Source organism: Mesitornis unicolor, unplaced genomic scaffold, assembly GCF_000695765.1.
Source record: "Mesitornis unicolor isolate BGI_N332 unplaced genomic scaffold, ASM69576v1 scaffold12514, whole genome shotgun sequence".
In the NCBI taxonomy this organism is placed as follows: domain Eukaryota; kingdom Metazoa; phylum Chordata; class Aves; order Mesitornithiformes; family Mesitornithidae; genus Mesitornis; species Mesitornis unicolor.
In genome coordinates, this window is record NW_010180940.1 from 5,390 (window position 1) to 24,849 (window position 19,460).

General features: G+C 44.0%; 1 protein-coding gene across 1 annotated transcript in view; it reads left to right on the forward strand.

Annotated features, from left to right (window-relative positions):
• The window catches only part of DOCK3 (dedicator of cytokinesis 3), a 67,350-nt gene that overhangs the window by 2,157 nt on the left and 45,733 nt on the right, over positions 1–19,460 (forward strand). The window contains 12 exon segments of the mRNA XM_010183258.1: positions 1–50; positions 1,613–1,775; positions 2,239–2,345; positions 3,026–3,197; positions 4,126–4,223; positions 6,123–6,206; positions 6,511–6,611; positions 7,733–7,814; positions 11,109–11,279; positions 14,820–15,012; positions 17,356–17,483; positions 18,444–18,590. The exon segment at positions 1–50 is cut by the window's left edge and continues 28 nt beyond it. Coding sequence (XP_010181560.1) covers positions 1–50; positions 1,613–1,775; positions 2,239–2,345; positions 3,026–3,197; positions 4,126–4,223; positions 6,123–6,206; positions 6,511–6,611; positions 7,733–7,814; positions 11,109–11,279; positions 14,820–15,012; positions 17,356–17,483; positions 18,444–18,590 — 1,496 coding nt within the window.

The window sequence follows — 19,460 nt, forward strand, 5'->3', positions numbered from 1 at the left end:
ACATCGAAGTGACCATGTATGTGCTGTATGCGGATGGAGAAATCTTGAAGGTGAGCGCTGATGTCCTCCTGAGCCGCAGGTGCCATCTGCTTGCTCTGGGGAGGTCTTGTCTGGTTGTCTCTCGTGCGGGGGAAGTGCTGAACTAAAAGGGGCTCTTGCCCTTTTTAAGTGTTTATGTTCTATGATGGGGGAGGTGGTCGGTTCCAGATCTGAAAAATATTGAGCACTTCCCCTGTATGAGAATAGAGGACGTGGAGAAAATATTCATAAACCTGTGTAAGGTCAGAGTGTGATGTTGGTGGCTATAGTAAAAAGAAAATGTAGAGTAAGTGTATTCAGAAGGAAATGAAGAGCGTTTGACCAATATCTACAATTCAATATGTGTCATACAACGTGGTTAGATATGAGCGCTCTAGTCCAGAGAGCTCCTCTTTCTTCTTGGGCTCCTCCGTAAATTCTTACCCTCCTCAAAGAAATATTACCAAGGCCGAAGTCACTGGGTCTGGTTCATGGGATATTCTTGACTCAACAGTCCCTTGATGAAAAAAACTCCAATCAGCATCGTTGGTATTTTCATGGAATAGGATTTAGGGATGCCCTGGGGAAATGACCAGAGGTTCACAATCCTGTTCCACAGGGGTGCTTTTATGTTAGAATTGATACTGCGAGTATCGGTCTGGGTCTGCTTAGCTTCTGTTTCTCCCTGGATTCATTTTCCTTGGAGATGCTAAAAGTTCAGAATCTCTAAGGTGTGTCTCTTTTTTTCTGCATGGTTCTGTAAGATCTCCCACCTTTTGGATCGCTTTTTAAGTGCTAGGTCTAGAACATGGCTCATATAAAAAATGTGGTTCCTGCTCCACGTCTTCATTAAAAGGAAGGACCTTTTATTGTCCTTACTTCAGTATTTCTCCTGACTCCCTTCTCTCATTGAGACTAAGGATTTCTGTATTTACGAAATAATATCGATTCATGGTTTTCTTCATCTGTATTTTGACAATATGTAGAGTGATCAAATTATCTGAGCTTTTTTTATATCTAAAAGCAGAAATGTAGATCTCACGGTGTTTCTAGGTGATGACTATTCAACAAAAATTCTTCACTTGCCACTACTGAAGTAACTCAAAGAAAATGTTCTGGGATGCTTGGTGAGGTTCAGTGGTTGTAGTTTCAAAAGACCAAAGTTTTTTAAAAGCCTGAAAAGCTCAGTATCTGAACTGAGACACTGGAGCAGAAACTTGATGACGTTCTATTTTCAGACAAGTCTGCTGTTACAAGTGATGGTCCTTATGAAGTCCTTTTGTCGTGGACTCATCTTTATATATTTGGACTTAGCTGTTTATTTTATCTGTTCCATGCTTGATAGAATACTTAGCTTAAAGAATAACTTAAAGAATAACTTAAGATACTGGAATTCATCCGGTATCATAGGTCTCCCAGCTCATCCTTTGACCCAAAACAGAGTCTCTGGTTTCACTGTGTCTGAGTTTCTGCTTCTGACTCCTCTTTTATGTCTGCAGATACGAATGAGATAAAGGTTATCACCGTGTAATAAAATGACTCATCAGTAGTGATGTGGTGTCTTTTATTCTTAAATGCTTTTCTTCTGTTCCAGGACTGCATCAGCCTCGGCTCAGGGGAGCCGAGCAGGAGTGCTTACCACTCTTTTGTCCTCTACCACAACAACAGCCCTCGCTGGGGGGAGATCATCAAGCTGCCCATCCCTATAGACAGGTTTCGTGGGTCTCACCTCCGGTTTGAGTTCAGACATTGCTCCAGTGAGTGCACGACCTCACCAAGTGGAATCTGAGGGCGTTCCGCTGTCCGTTGATGTGTGGATGAGGCTGTTACTGGGTGGGAAGCAGGAAGGGGGTGCCAGCCCCAGATCCGGTGAAGGTGCACTGCTAATTAGCCAGGTGCTACAGTTATTAAACAGCACGTGAAAAACACCATGAGCAACGAGCGCAGGGCAAAACATTCTGTAGACGGTCCCCTCTGCTGTTCTCTTGCTGTGTTTTCCTGTAGAATGTTCTCTTTACAGCATGTTTATTTTATATTTTACTATGATTGGCACGTGTGTGTTTGTTTTGAGGCTTGTCAGTCATTAGACATAGTACATTCTACGTTGTTTCTTGTGTAACCCTTTGTCAGGCACGCAGAGAAGTCAGTGAATAACCTTGTGTTATATATGGACAGACAGCATGTACAAACATGGTTCCTTATTTCTGTCTCGTGCTACAGCAAAAGACAAGGGAGAAAAGAAGCTCTTTGGTTTTGCGTTCACCCCATTGATGAGAGATGATGGCACCACCTTGTCCGATGATATCCATGAGCTTTATGTTTATAAGGTACCAATTCTTCCCTGCACTTTTCACCTGCTCATCTCGGCTGCAGTTTAAATAAGTTATAGTCATTACGCTATCATTTTCCCACCCTCATTAGAAGTGTGTGAGGAACAGATTAATAGGAGTTTCAAAGTTTTATAAATTCAGAATCACATGGCTGGGTATGGACGCAGCCTTCTGTCCTAGGTACAGCTTCCCTGTTCCTTGCAGGTGATGGTGACCTACCTGCTGTTAATCCCATCCATTCTGAATTCAAGCATCCCAGTGTTTGTGCCCATTCAGCAGTGTTAGCAGCCTGGGACATCACTCTGTACCTCTGTGTTGTGAGCGGTGCTGTCCATCCAATGCATCGTGTTACCTGTAGCGAGGGGGTGGGGGCGACCTGTTGGGTGTTTTTCTCCCTGCTCATTTACCTCGGTTTATTTCCTCAGTGTGATTTTCAGACAGCAGCACTAAGTGGTACAGTTGGAAGATCCTGATAAGGTCTAAAGAGTCAATGGGTAGGAGAACCACACTTGCTAAAGCTGGGTCTGTTTAGTGTACAGGCCCTGAGGGTGGTAAGCGTAGCTCTTTCTTAAAGTGTTTTTGTGCACCCAAAAGATTAAGAAGAGCAGTGTTAGGCACTTGTGTGTGTGGAATGAGATGGAGCAGGTACCACTCCTTTTCCTGTCCTGTGCCTGCAGTGTGATGAGAACAGCACATTCAACAACCACGCACTGTACCTGGGGCTGCCCTGCTGCAAAGAGGACTACAATGGCTGCCCCAACATCCCTTCCAGCCTCATTTTCCAGCGCAGCACCAAAGAGACCTTTTCAGTCTCCACACAGCTTTCTTCTACCAAACTGACCCAGAATGGTAAGTAGCTGATCCTTCAAAATTCACAGCACCACAGGATGGTTGGAGTTGGAAGGAACCTTAAGGATCACCCAGTTCCAACCCCCATGGGCAGAGACACCTCCCCCAGCCCAGGCTGCTCAAACCCTGTCCAACCTGGCCTTGGGCACTGCCAGGGAGGGGGCACCCACAGCTTCTCTGGGCACCCTGGGCCAGGGCCTCCCCACCTCACGTAAAGAATTTCTGCCCAATATCCAGTCTAAATCTGCCCTCTTCCAGTTTAAAACCATTCCCCCTTGTTGCCCAAGGCAACAGGGATTATGAAAAAGAAAGATAAGATGAGTATGCTGGTGCTCTGTTTATTTTACTAAAATACTGCTTTGTTATAAACACATTATATGTGTGGTTTTTTAAAAATAACTCTATTGAAATGAGCAGAAACTTTTTTTTTGAGGAGATAAGGATGCTGACAGGTGACAGAGAAATTACAGACGTTGCTGTAAGTGCAAGGGAAGGGCGATATGTTAAAGCAAAATTAATTTTCATTAAATGATCGAAGAACAAAAAAATTGAATGGTAGCACTCCTACACAATCCCAGGTTTGTTGTGTTCAGCTGTTGCAGACTTCCTAAGTAAATAAACATTTAAGGCAACGTCCCTGAAGCACAGAAAGATAAAAGTGGATGGTCCGCAGTGCAGTGCCAGGTCACGTAGGGAAAATGCAGTCTTGACTCTTTTTACAGGACTTTACCATTCCTCCATTCATTTCTTCGTTGGACTTATTTGCTTCTTGTTTTCCCTTATTAATTGTTTTTCCCTGAGCAGTGCAAACTGCAACAAGAGCAGTATAATGTGTGTAAAGTATAACTTAATGCACCTCTGGTGGGTCAGGGGTGGTTGTTCTTCCCCCTGCACGTGGATCCAAGCTCTCTCTGTCCCTGTTCCACAGTGGATTTGCTTGCCCTGCTGAAGTGGAAAGCTTACCCAGATCGTGTGATGGATATTCTAGGAAGGCTGAGACACGTCAGCGGCGAGGAGATTGTTAAGGTACGACATGAACTGACAGTCTTTGGATGTGCCTGTGTCAGCAAGTGGGTTCAGACCTGCAGGGCACTTCGGAATGTGCCCCCTTCCTGCTCTTTTTGATTCACGCTGTCAAGTCTCAGAATGTACAAATTGGGATTTTATTTTGCCATGAAACTGAACAGGAGGATACGCTCCAAAACTTAATGGATATTTAGTCCTGGGGATCAAAACAGAGCTAAATCTCAGTGAAATTCCCTCACCCACGCGTGCTGCGAGTGTCAGGTTCTCAGCGCCAGTCGTCCCACTCCGCAGGCCCTCTGCTGTTGAGCCACGCTGCTTCTGATGGAGGCACAGCCACTGCTGGTGGTTTGGGCAGACCTCTCTGGTAATTTCTAGAGATTCTCTGAAATTGCCTAAGTGTGGTTGGCCATTTCTAGAGTGAAGACGACGCAGCGGACTCAGAAAACTTGGTCTCTCCAACAGCTGCTAGAGTTGATCTGTATTTCTGTTTTGCAGCTATGTTCCAAACATCTGTAGAGGAGAGAGGAATGTGAAACCTTGAAAGTTAATCTTTGGTCAGTGGTCAGTGGGCCATCCTGCAAACCCAATCTCCAGCTCTGTGAAGTGGAGCTGTTGCCTAGAGCAGCGGTTCCTCTCTAGCATCTCTCTCCTACCAGTTACCTGTCCCCTCTCTTGACTATTCCATCCTGGTTTGTAACCACTGTTGCTCCTCACGCCGCTCCTCGGTGTGACCTGAGCTTCCTCCAGTCAAGGGAATGTCAGAACGCGTTTGAATGCTGGTGGTCTCAGCAAAACGAAAAACACATTGCAGACATCTCTGATAATTTTAGACGTGCTGGGAACTGTCCCTAGAATTTATTTCTAGAAATCTGGAAGTAAAAGGAGATAATTTGTAGCAGCAAAGAAACAAAGAGAAGAAACCAAAGAGAAATCCCATCACTTAATTAGTAGTTTATGATTAAAGCCACTTAGCTCATTGGGATGTTGCCGTAGCGTCAATGTTTATCCTCGTGATAACTCTGTAACGCTAACACAAGCGTGCAATACCCAGTTTATGCTGGGATTCCTCCAGAATGCAATGTTCTGTAGACTTTGTTTGCAGGGTGGTACAAGTATTTGGGTTTTAACAGAGTCAATTATAAAAAGATATGGATTCAGTTATTCCAAGGGGAGAAGTAATTGATTCCCTCCCTAAATCAGCTGCTCTTTGGCATCGGGATAGGAAGAACAGAATGCAATAATTGAGAAAAAAATGAACTTTTTCCTTTCGGAGACTTCATAGATTATTCTATTTCTTGTTTTCCACATCAGAAATTCAATTAGAATAGATTAAAAGATCAGGAGAGGAAGAGCAGGTGACTTCATCTTCAGCACTCCTCTGTCATCCTCACAGGAAAGGAGGTCACTGAGTTGTAAGCCCCAGTGTAATGGATGAAAGAAACAACTGGCAATCTGTAACTTGACCAAGTGAATTCTGATTATAAAAGCTTTACTTTTTGCCATATAACCAAGTTTTTCTATATTAAACATAATTTGAGCACCAGTTAATGCACTTCCAGGTCTTAAATTCGATGATGAACAGTATCTGGCACACTCCAATGATGCAAGAATGAAAGGAAATTGTTTTGCCACAGTTGTTAGACAGCACTTTTAGTCAGTTTATGCTGAAAGGGCCATGGATGTATTTACAGAGCAGCCACTCTAGTTTTTCTTTCTAATGCCATTTTTGTTTAGACATATTCCTTGTAAAGAGAAACTCTTAGTAAAAATAGATGAAAATCTGTCACATCGTATGGACGAACCTGAAGTGGTTTGTCCTCAGCGAGAAAGCAGGGCAGAAATAGCCTTCTTGTGGATGTAATTGAATTTGAAATTCTGTGTCTCTTCATGTCACTTCAGTTCCTACAAGATATTCTCGACACGTTGTTTGTAGTTTTGGATGACAACACAGAGAAGTACGGTCTGCTGGTCTTCCAGTCTCTGGTAAGCTGCTGAACTGTTCCTTCTCTTTACCTGGTGGGTTTTAGGTTTCTTATTATTATGTCGCTGGTATTTTACTTCTGTGAACAGACAAAGTACTCAGCTGGATCTGTTTTCTGTGGTAATCTTAGGTGAGGATGAGCAGATCCCAGGACAGCAATATTTGCTGTCACCTGGGAGAAGCAAACAGTAACATCTAATAACACAACAGCCCTCATTATTCCTTAGCTGGTGTAACTCGCTTACAGAAACCTTGCGACGATGTGCAGTACCCTTTAATATGGGTTCACCTTCTCACCTCCCACAGGTGTTCATCATAAACCTGCTGCGTGACAGCAAGTACTTCCATTTCCGACCCGTGATGGACACCTACATTCAGAAGCACTTTGCAGGAGCACTGGCTTACAAGTAGGTCTTTTTTTTTACTCTGTCCCTGCAAGAGGTGGCATTAGGAAGCTTTTGAACGATGTCACGACCAAAACCATAACCTCTGTGTTAGCAGGGGTGTTCTTTAAAAAGCAGAGAGCTGCTCACATGGAAGTTGCCCGGTGCAGTTACAGAGAAAAGCTGCTGGATGCCACCTGGGGCTAAGAATGAGCAGACTTTGGAGCTCATCTTGATTCCCAAACTGGCAAACGTTGCTTTTCTTTTGTTTCGGCTGCAGAGACCCTGTCACTCAGCACCGAGTCATTATCAGTCTGTGCTAATGAGCTACCAAGAGCAGACACATCTCTTGTCTCAGGCATGTCGGGATGTAAGACTTGTGTGAAAGCTTAGAGAACTCATTGTAATTTCCTCTTTCAAAGTATTCACATAAGATAACGTTCTGTCTTTGACTACAATAAACTATTAATTAATAAACAGCTTATAACTGAGTTTTACTGTTTTGAGCCATTCACGTTTTAGTGCAATGAGAAGCACTCTGTCGATGGCAGGTGAAACACTGCAGGCTCTGTACAGTGCTAGCAGGCACAGTCATCTTCAGAGGGTAGAGAGGTGTTCTGCTTTGTGATGACTGCCACCTCTTCAAGCAAAGGAAGTGATTTCTGGTGGTCTGGTGTCTGAAATAAAACATATTTCTAATACAAGTCTTTAAGTTAGTCCAAATGGTGCTGCGTACTTGGGAAAATAGATGCTTGTGTTTTCTTTGTGATCTCAATCTTAGTTTCTAAAAACTTCCTACTCAGAGATCTAAATTTTCTTATTAAAAAAACCCCAAAATAATATGTTTTGGACTTAAAACTGTATTGCATGGCTTTACCAAAGCTCTCTCTTTACTAACATCTTCCTGCTGTTCTCTCGGTGTTCTTCATGGTCAAAGTCAAATACAGAGAAGAAATTATTTCTTTTCTGGTTCTGAAACTTAAACCCAGATTATGTCAATGCAGTAGCGAGGACAGCCAGAGCTGACCACTGCAACAGCGTGAAATGAGACTACCCTCTAGGTTTATCCCTGAACCCAAACTGTTTGTGCCCGACTCATTTTGAAATGGTGCTGAAAGCTCCTCTTTTTCCACTGTTCTGTTCAGAGAACTGATCCGCTGCTTGAAGTGGTACATGGACCGTTCGGCCGAGCTTGTGCGCCAGGACCACATCCAGGAAGCAATGAGAGTATGTATGGGACAGGAGTTGTGTGTCTGCATCTGGGACTGCAGGAGGGCCACGAAGCTGTAAATAAAACCAGGGCAGTCTGGCACTGACTTACTGTTTGTTTAAACAGAATTGGCTTTCTTACTGTTTTGCCAAAACTTTTTAATTTTAGGGGGAGGTTCACCCTTTTGCAGGAAAAGAAATGGAGGAATTGTGTCTGCTTAAGTCTTTTTGAAACCCTGTGGAGAGCTGAAGTGTGTGTGCACAGGCCATATACGTGGTCTAAACCTTGCGCTTCAAGAAGCCGTTACTTTAGATGTATGAGGCCCAGGTGCTGAGCATCACAGATACGCTTTTCATTTCTGGCTGGGGCACAGCTTCATTGCAGCGTTGGTTGGAGTTCTTGAGTGTTTTAAGCAGCAGCTAAATAAGCCTTTAACTGGATGGAAATCCTAACAGCGACCATTACACAGGACCTGAGTCTCAGTGGATGAGAGTGGGAGCTTGCAGGGAGGCACAGCTTTCTGGTGTGAAACAAAGGGGATGCTTTTGCTGCTGTTACAGAGAAATCAAAGGATAAATAAAGTACTAGTCTTACCACATGCAGTTGTAAAACAGGTAGGTATTGAGTCGAGTACGTAAGTACGAGATTCCAAAATTTGCTGGAAGGTATTTGAGTGAACGTCCATCGACACTTTCCTACTCTGAGCAGCGTCCAGTCGTTTGATTCCAGGCACTTTCAGAACTAACAGCACTGGCTGAGATTTGCACTTCCTTTTTCTCACGTTTTCATGTCCGTACGAGTTGGTGAAGCATCTCACAGGTGAAGCACAGACACACAGACACACAGACACACAGACACAGACACACACACACACCCCCCCCCATGCGACTCCTTTTCTCACTGTTAGGAAACTTCCTCTATGCACAGAGTGAACGTGCAAGGGCACAGTCAGTCAGAGAAAGGGAGGTTACTCATTAGTAAGTGGAGGTTTTGAGATGCTTGCTTTGCACGTTTCTCACTCCATTTCTCACCTCTCCTGGGGTACCACTGCTAGAACTCGGGTGGTGTTTGGTTGAGAGGAGCTAAGGTTATGATGCTGGTTGTCTGTTTAAGTTTTGCCTGTGATGGACCACAGGTCTTTAGGTGCCTGGTCACAGTGAGAGGTGTGTGCTCACCTGTTGTGTGAACATGCACACAAATTATGTTTTTAAGAAACTTTCTCTAATTTTTTGATATCACACCAAAGATAATAGAAGGCTTGAATTTTATTCAGTGCACTTCTGTGTCTTTAGGCACGTATCTGCATCATGGCTGTGATTTTTATAAGCAGTACGAGTCAAAGTTGGTCCAAGGGCTGCTCTGTGCTACCAAGACTCGGTTTGTGATTTTACCATCTCAGCCACACGTCTGGACCCACTGAGCTCCTCCGTTCACTGCCGCTGTGGGCGACAGCTGAGGTTGTCTGTGCTGATGATGTGGAGCTCTCTGAACTGCTGCCTTTGACTTTCACAGAGAATTACCAAATTTCAGACACAAATCCTCTGATTCATTGCGAAACATAATCTTATGAGTTATGAGCTTTCAGGTTAGAATTACGATTGTACCAAACAGCCTGTACGAGCACTTGACTTGCAGTATTTGGTGCTGGTAGCAGAGGTGCTGACCTTAAAGAGCTGCCTGGTGAACCCATTGACCCCTGTCTGGAAGCCATCTGAAAATACACAGTGCTCTTTCCTGATTTTCTTGCTGTGAGGAAGATGTTGTAGTACAAAAGTATAAATAACGTACTGCCAGATTACCAAAGTTGCCATCGTTCCTGGAAAATAAAAAGGCTGTATCAGTGACATCCTGCAATATGATGGCTTTAGGAGGAATTTCACGTTCCCATTCTCTGTCCTTAAAGCTGTACCATTCTAAGGCTTATAACGTGACATCGCGTTCTCGTGCATGTAGCACGGGGGCTCAATGAGAGACATCTTACAGGTGCACATTTACCTACCTGAGGAGGGCAAAACTTGTATCTGAATTAACTTTCAGTTTCCAAATAGTGGAGCAGATGAGGATGCTTTCCAGCCAATACACTGGAACATTACTGATGTTTCTGTATAGACCATGATTACTGAAGCTCCAAACTGTTTCCCTGTGCTGAATTTTGAGGATCTCACCAAACCGTGCATCACGGCTTCCCTTAATCCTGCTTTAATGGCGTAACATGTGGAGCACTACGGAAAGCGGCCAAGGCTGAATGTCACTGGTGTTCAGTACCTTTCAGTACACCAAGTGGTGAAAAAGGCCTCGTCGCTGTGTGGAACATAACATTGCCGTGTTAGTGTCTGTGAGAGCCTCCGACAGGTTGGGAAGCTTGTTAAAAGCTGCACAGAACAATTTTTCTTCATTAACACGGCTCCCAAATAAATGAAGTTGTGAATAAAGCCACTGACAGAACTTTACTTAAAGATGTTTAGGTTGCGGATTCAGCGTGAGTCTGGACGTGTCACAGGGCAGATTGGCACGCGCTACAGAAAGACCCAGTCAGCTGGTCCCTAGGACTGCAGCATCTGTCACACGTTGAGTATCGGTGTTAAGTGCCATCTCCTCCGCAGGCTGTTCTCCCTCTGTGGGTGCTCTCCAAGCGTGTGTGATGATAACAGAAAGACATTTTAACTCACCACAGCTCAAAGTGAAAATATCCTCACCACCGTGCTGCTGCTTGCTGCTGTGAGGGGCTGCCAGAGGCCTTCACGTGCTGCTTCTGTCTTCTCGTCCTGCATCTGCATTTATTTCTGTTTGTACGTGTGGCTGTAAAGGTGAACCTTGCTGTTGTGTTCATGCTGAAAAGTAGACTCTCCTTTTTCCAGGTACCCCTTCTTCTCTTCCGCTCACAGCCCACTTGTCTTAATCCAGAGTAGCCAGCTCAAGTAATTAAAGGGGAAATTTGAATAGAAACAGGAAAACAGCTTCTTCAGACTCTTACGGTCATTGTGCTGAGTCGTGAGAAAACTGGAAGTCTCTTCACCAAGATTTGCCTCAAATTATTTAACTCAAGTTTGTCTATGTGGCTGAAATGCATGCTTACTTGTTAGTGGGACATACTGGTAACAGAGATTGTTGGTTGGGAAAAGCCTATGAGTTGCCTTTCTTTAACTGAATTATTTAACTTGCAAAACCTGTTTCTCTTTCCCCTTTCTAAAGCTGAAGAATTTATCTTGTTATTATGCACCTAGGATCTTTCCTGATTCTCTTTAAAGCTCCTTTATTTTTCTTTCTCTCTTTTTCTCTGTCTTAATCTCCTTCCTCTCCTGCTCCTTAAGGCCTTGGAATATCTTTTCAAGTTCATTGTCCAATCTCGGATCCTTTACTCCAGAGCTACTTGTGGAATGGAAGAGGAACAGTTCCGCTCCAGCATCCAGGAGCTTTTCCAGTCCATCAGATTTGTGCTCAGCTTGGACAGCAGGAGCTCTGAGACTCTCATCTTCACACAGGTTTGCTATTTTCTACACCTTAACCAGCAAACCAGAAGGCAGCTGTTTTCTGCTGGGGTAGTTTGTACGGGCACATGATGAGTAAGTGCAGGTCAGCCGAGTTGTCTCCCTCTAACAAACTGGTCATGCTGGAAAACGACACAGCCCGTTAATGTTATGAGGCAGTGGCCGTGCACTTCAGACCCAGCTGGGCTGGGCTGTGGACTCCCAGGAGGAAAGTGACTTGTCACATGAGAAATTCCTGCTCTTCACAAAAGCAAACTGCATTTTCAAGCCTCTAATTCGTGTGTCTTATGGTTGGCCTAAAGAAGTTTTAAACCCTTAACTGTAGTAGCTCAAGTCAATACTTAGGGTCACAGCACAGTAGAGGAGTTCAACTGATGTGCTCACGGTCAGATAAACTTAATTCCATCATACTCTGAAATTATGGTCAGATCAGGTTGGCCGCGAGCCCGCTGTGATACTCCCACTCACATTTAATACTTCATTTTGAATGTGGTCCAGATAACTTCACCAAGACTTCACATGGGCTTAAGATGCTGCTCAAAGTAAGGACGTAGCTAAGTTTTGTTTCATATTTTAAAGACCACTGTACCAAATTAAATAACTCTGTGTCTTCAAGTTTGAAATAGTCAAGTTATGTGTGTGCCTCAGCTCAGAGAGTATCAGAGGTGAACCACCTGGAACTCCCTGGTGAGATGAAGCTGATATGTGATCACTATTTACAGATGTTCTAACACCTACTGTAATTGGCCAAGGCAGCAGCTGCTGTGAACACTGCAAGGAAGCAGTGACTCCGCTGGTTAGGGAAGCTGCCAGCAGCGTGATCTCTTTCTTAGGAAGCTGCTCTGAAAGATTTGGAGAACAGCTGCGCTAATCTTTTATTTAATCACCCATTAGCGGGTGTAATAAGATGAGCCAGGAACATGAGAGATCAGCACGCAGATTTTGCAGGCAAAGTGACAGTGAGTGGAAACAGCATCTCATGAATGAAGGCTGTTTGGGGTTCTTTGGTTGCTTTTTAGTTGTGCTGATCAAAAGCACAGAGGGAGACTACATTCGTGAATGGGATTATTTTCCCTTTTTCTCTGATTATCTTTGGGTTTTTTCCCTCCTCTCTCTCACTGTGGTATTTCTTACTTTGGATACATGTAACTTGTAAAGCCTGTCCTTGTTTAATCTTTGAAAAGTTTACTTTTTGTTTCCCCCTTGCCACTATGTTGCCCCTTGATCCCAATTGCCCCATAGGCCTCTCAGCCTGGAGGGCAGGCGAGCGGAGCTGGGACTTGTGCCCCACAAAAGTGTGGTGGTACTTCGAGGCCGTCATTTAATTCTGTAAGTAATGATCCCCGGAACTGCACAAGTATTTCATCGTGGATGTTCCCACAACCCCTCTTCCTCACCCCAGTCCCTCTTTTCCTGCATATAAACTGGAATTCAGTGTTTAAGTGGCTGGTACTTTAGGAAATGTGGAGTATTTCAGTAATTAATGGAACAGCTTATGGTATCCACATGCTGAAAAGACAGCACTGAGGGCATACACGAGATTGTACGAGTCAAATTGTTCAGGAGAGCGAAGGAGACTTTGTACTGGTTCTGGAAATCTGGACAACTGTTCAATATCTAAAGAAGTGCTCGAGGCCCTAGAAAACATCATTTTCTTCATCCTTGTCCTTTTATCCAAGATATTAGAGAGATCTCAATATAGCTCTTTCCAGCAATGAGATTAAAACTGATGATGTCCTTCCTTCCAGGCAATTAGTTTGACATGAGTAATGTGCCAGAATATTTTAGGGTGTTGGATAAAAAAGGGCCCTTCAAGGAACTGATGAAATGATGGAGCTGTTCCTCGAGACTCCATGCACATCCTGAGATTACTGCTGGATATCCTAAAACTCCACAGAAACCCTCCTGATTCACAGGAATAGTGAGAAATATGTTTAGGAAAACTCCTGTAAGCGTTTGTTGGGCCAGTACTGTAACTGTTTTATCTCAAAGACAAAGATGATGACTGGATCTGTGGCTGTTGCAGCCTTCCAAGAGTACCGTGAGCTGCTTAAATGATTCATATTTGTTTATTTTGTTAGTGCATTGTGCGTATGTAGCAACAAATAGGTGACAACACCCAGGAGGCTGTGTGTGGTTGTGTGTAATCTGAATTGATTGTAACAAGACAGGATGTTGAGAGAGAGAACGAGCACGAAGAAGAAAGAGGTAAATTTACATTCAGAATAATTTAATGGGCTCTCCAGGGCTAGTTGTGAAAATAACTTAGACTTTGCTCAACGACTGTTCAACAGATATCGCTGTGGTTGGAAGGAAAAGATACTTGGAGGAAAGACTTGGCAAAGAATGAGGCTGTATGTTATGTGGAATTAGGAGAGCCAGGCCAAGTGTTAGAGCCAGAATGGGAGAGGTACAGAAATGTTTCAGAAATGTTTGTGCAATGAGAAATATCCGTGAGGAAAAGGAGAACTTGCAGAGTAGAAAATAGCGATAGGTGGTGAGGCTCTGGAGGGGCACAACTGAGCAGGGATCTGATGATGAGCTTCGTGGGGAGAGCTTCAGACAAGGGCAGTGGAGCCAGTGAGAAGGGAAGTGTATGGGGCTGTGACTGGGGTGCACGGGAGGAAGGCAGCTGACCCAAAACCAGGCTGTGCTCCAGGCCAAGGAAGCCACCACCTGGGAATTTCAGTAATTATAGTGAGGAAATGGGTATGGGCCTTGGGGAGGATGTGGAGGAAGAAGGAGAGGAGTTTTAAAACGTGAGGAGTGTGTGGCAGTCGTTTGGTACAACACCAAGTCTGCAGAACTGGAGGGTAGGGCGGTGCTTGGAATTTCCTACTGCTATGAAGAAATTAATGAAGAAGTGTAAAATAAGAGATGAAGTTTGGTGGTGGTGGTGGTGGTGGTGTGCCGATATTGTTCCTGCACTTCAAGAAGCACCTTGGCTCCCACTCACTGGAAGTACCCGTTACTGCAAGAATCACACGCTTGCATGATGCGATGCCTCTCTCACACGAAATCGCACCCCACCTCTGTTGCAGAAGCGTTGCGATGCCCCATGACGGTGCTGCTATGGTTAAGGGTCTGTCAATGTGCTCTTCAGAATATTTTCTGAAGAGTTTTAGCCGTCGTAGGTAGTTGCTCAGTCCAAAAAATTGCCATGGAACTCTCTAATCAGAAGCAAATTTTGTATTTATTGAAACAAGTAAATCAACAAAAGATGAGTGTTTTCTGCTCTCTGATACCTCAATTTTTTCTGTTTTATAAGCTGTGTCCTAAAATACAGCTTTCTGAAGCTCTACAGTATGTGTGCTCAGCTTGTCATAAGACTTCCTATTGCAGCAGCACTTGATTCTTACATGTTGTGTGATTGATCGCTGTGAAATTCGGGTATTGCAAAATAACCCCAGCGATAGCGCACTGTTCAGTAGGCTGTTGAAGACTCCCTTCAGTTTGACTGTTGTTCGTGTGTCACTGCATTCAGCTGCAGCTGCAGAAGTCCGAATTCTCAGTTTCTTGGTTTACTGTTTCCAGGCTGCTTTGCTGAACTCCTTCCCCGCGATCTTTGATGAGCTGCTGCAGATGTTCACGGTGCAGGAAGTAGCCGAGTTCGTGCGGGGCACTCTGGGCAGCATGCCCAGCACGGTGCACATCGGGCAGTCCATGGACGTTGTGAAGCTGCAGTCCATTGCACGCACTGTGGACAGCCGCCTCTTCTCCTTCTCAGGTGAGAGCAGGAGCTGAGGCTGAGCCTGCTAACGTCGCAGGAACACGTCAGCTTTGTTTTGCAGTTTCTTTGTAGCAAACAATTTGTTGCTGAATGCTAATAATCTTGGTCATTACGGACCTTGGCTGCATCATGGTTACATGGATTCACTGTGGGAACTTTCTAAGTTTCCCTATGGTAGAAAATGATTATAAATCCATCATGGATACCTTGTAGTTACCGAAGGAGGGGGAGGGGGGTGTGTGTAACTATATGTGTGTGTGTATCTATGTGTGTGTGTGTGTGTGTGTGTCGACGAGGTCGCAATCACAACGAGAAAAATTTATCTACGCAGTTGCAGATAAGCAGGCACTTCTTTATTTGCAGCGCTGGGGAACACAGAGGGTGGCCCCTCAAAGGTGTGTTCCAACGGCCATACAATTTCACAGCCTATTTATACATTTTCTAACAATAGCAAAATCATATGAGCATGCATAAGATGATCACCTTTTACTCTACCTCTCACCCTGACTGGTTCCCTGCTATCACCCCACATAAGACATTGAACTACCTCCATATGATTTTTGACATAGAGAGAAAAGTTATGGCCCGCTCTTCTTATACCCGTCCCAAGCACCTGTATACACATATCCTTCCCTGGTCCATTCTTCTCAACTTTGTAGAGGTCAAAGTGATCTTTTAGCTCTAGTGCTAAGACAAAAGCCTACTTTAGCCAGCTAAAATTTCTTATGCCTATAACATGTGTGTGTGTATATATATACACACACACACACACATTAATCAAGTTAATTATTAAAACTGCCATATCTCACTTGTACTTGGTATTACTCTGCTGTTGTAGGATAGGAAGATAAATTCCTTTCCAGCAAGCGTATGGGCTGAGAAACAGGGAGATAAAGTTATGTGAGAAACCCAGCACGTTCTTTTAAAGTATATTTAATTTTTACTTCATAACTTTCACGTTTGTTTAGCTCAACATATTAGTAATGCTTTAAGAATTAACTGAGTGAAGAAAGGTTGAAGATTGTGAGTTTATTTCATACATAAAGGTCTGAATGAAAGGAGTTATGGAGGTGATACTGGAAGATAAAAAGCACCATTGAGCTTATCTTCCCTGTAGTGAGGATCTCAAGTTAGTGCCCTCAAATCGTTGCACTGAGTGCAAGGTGAGAACGGTAACAACACAGAATTGTGTTTGAACCGTTCATTGTAACTGTTTCTAAACCTGTAAATATTACTGAACATTTGAAATTCATTTCATAAATATGAGAGAGTGTACAGAGTGGGTGGATTAGTTCAAAGGTGGATTTTATCTAATCAGAGTGCTATGAACCTAGCGATAAAAAAGTTCTCTGTGGGTCCCAGTGCATGGGCAGAAACCTTCTTTTCTGTCCTCTCAGTAAAGCTGGGTGTAACTTTACCCACTGGGTCCAGGGCTTCAGTCCTTTCTGTTAATCTTCGTTTCTCCTGTACATTGTTACTGGCAACCAGTGATGCTTCTACCTGCTGCACAGCACCACGACATCTCACTGCAGCACCCAAATCCAGAAAGCAGGCTTGGACGGCATAGGTGCCGTGTTTTCCACCCGTAATGGTAGACACACCTATCGTGTCCCTTCCTGGGGAAACATGACCCGATGCCTCCAGGTCAGCAAGCTCTCCCATGTCCTGCCTGTCCCTGGGACAGTGAATCCAGTTTGCAAAGTCCTCTTTTGCTGCCCACCCTACCGACTCTTTAGGTCTTGCAGTTAAAGGAAGACACATTCTCTTTCTCTTGCCTCCCGTATGGTGATGATTTGTTTCCCTTTTGATTTCTCCTGTCAGTCCATTTGAGGACATCTCGCTGCTTTTTTCCCCTGTCTCTTTCTTCCTGTTCTGACTGCTGTTTTCTGTGACTGCTACCTGCTCTTCCTTCTCTAATAAGATTAAGGTTTTTAAGAAGAATTAGTCGGTTTCCAAGAGGCGTTACGTTGGAGAAGCTCTGTTAGCTGTGACAGCAGAGCTGGAGAGCAGCATGAAGTGAGGAAGGGTTTGCACAGAGGAGATCAACATGAGAAAATATCAGTTCACAACTGTTGTTTCCAAGCTGTATCACTGTTGATAACATCACTTACACTGCATTCAAGAACTTCTGAAACTAAATGGGCTATTCCTTGGTTAGATGCAGTTCTTGGGAGCGTGGTGTGCTACGACGTGCACAGTAGAAGCTGCACCAATCAATCAGCTGTGCTGTGTATCAACACATATATCATTAAATAGGCGAGGTTGGATACCAAAAGGCTGATGATGGTCGAAGTTTAAGTCTGTCTTGGAAGACCTGTGGTCTGATTTTCCTTCTTTCAGAGTCCCGGCGCATCCTGCTACCTGTCGTTCTTCACCACATTCACCTTCACCTGCGACAGCAGAAGGAGCTGCTTATCTGCTCTGGGATCCTCAGTAGTATCTTCTCCATCATCAAGACCAGCTCTTTGGTAATCTGCTGCTTCATTAATTGTATTTTTTTTAATTCCACCACTCATTTAGTAAAATGAAGACTAATGGATTTTTATGGGTTAATGCAGGTCTTTCCATGATCCTTTTAAAACGAAACTCTGCTAACTTTCTGTCAGCAGGAGAACAGCTGAAGTGAGGGTCTGCTTTTGTGTGTGTGACTCAGAGCGTTCTGATTACACTGTGCTCTTGCTGTTAGGAGGGGAGTAAAGCATACGCATTCACCAGGTTTGACACTGTTTAATTTTCTTCATCCAAGCCCAGAACTTAGATGTCAATGGAGTTCAAAATCTCTGCGCAGCCCTACGACTTGCAGTTCTGCAAGAGACAGTAACTAACGCTTTGTGATTCATGTTAAGAGAATGCTCTAAAATTACCCAGTCAATGAAATCACACTTGGTTCTGGAAACTGCTGCTGAGTTTAAACACCCAGCTTTGATGTTCATAATACTCGGATCTCAAAGGATCATTCAGAGCAATGCAACACAGAGGGTGATGAAGTTTCCCCACCTGACTCTAAAGGAGGAAGCTCATGGTGCTAAAATCTATTTCATACCAATGAGTCTTTCCAATTCCAAGTCATGGTGTTATTTGAAAGGCATGAGATGAAAGGCATCGTGGTAATAAGCTAAAATAATGCTGCCATACAACATCCTGGACATAATTTGATCCCGTTGTGTCCTAGAGTCTGTGCAGACCTTTGATTATAGATTTACCTTCCTGGCTGTGACCCTGAATGTTTCCATCAGAGACTGATAAGGTAACACACACAGGCACTGCAGCCACATCTGGTACCAGTGATGAATTTGTATTTCTCTGAATTTCTGTTATGGAGTGCTCTATCAAAACGAGTTTGTGGTACAACCGACTCAGCACAATTGTGTTTGCCGATTCCGTCCTCTCCGGTTTCTAACTGTCTGTTTGCTCACCACTTGCTGTAGGAGGGAGATGTCGTGGAGGAGGTTGAGATGATGGTGGAGAGCCTCCTGGATGTGCTTTTACAAACTCTGCTTACAATCATGAGTAAATCGCAGTCTCAGGAGGCGGTAAGAGGGCAGCGTTGCCCGCAGTGCACAGCAGAAATCACTGTTAGTAACTAACAATCAGTTTCTATTTCCTGCTTCTCTAACCTTTGGTTCAGTCCCCCACCACCACCAGCACCTCATTATCATCTCTGCTGCATGAATGCCCAGGGCTTTGTTTCTTTCCCTTAATAAACCACAAATCCATTCCTCCTCCTGTGCAGCAGTGAGGTCTGCAGGAAGCAGTGGAGTTCAGGAAGCTTTTGTGGAATTCCACGTTATTTTCCTGTTTGTCTTTGCGGCCACAATTGAGAGTTACTGTTTAGAACCTGAGGTGTGTGCTTACCGGGTGGTTGCCTTAGGCTTCACCCCTAAATTAGTTATCACCGAGGGCTATATGAGCCTATATATGAAGCCTATATATGAGGCTCTGACTCCAAAGACCGAGACTATCACTGTTCTCAGTGGACAAGTCCCTTCACTTAACACCCTGCAGAGCTTCTGTCCGGGTTCACGGATCGCTTCATGCAAATGAAACACAATATACTGCTGAAAAGACGTTAACGGCTCCTAAGTCAAGTGAGCTTGGTAGGAGAAGAGGGAAAGGCCACTGCCAGCATAAGCCTAGGGGAAGAAAGTTTTTCTTTGATAAGCAATGGAAGAGGAGAAAAAGAATAGGATTTTGCTGTTCAGCTTTCTTCTTTTCTGGATTTGTTGCCCTTTTCTATTCTAGTCCGTTTTAGTCTATTTTTACTTCACAGAGTCTCTGCTGCAGCTCTTGCACAATGTGTGATGTTAAGCTGTTGTTCAGAACATCTCTTTTTAGACTTGCTTTTCTATCACATGGCTGAAACCTCAGAGATATTGTTGGGGGCCCAGATAAAGTAACAAATGGTGGAATCCTAATAAAGAACAAGGCATTTGGTAGTTTTCAGA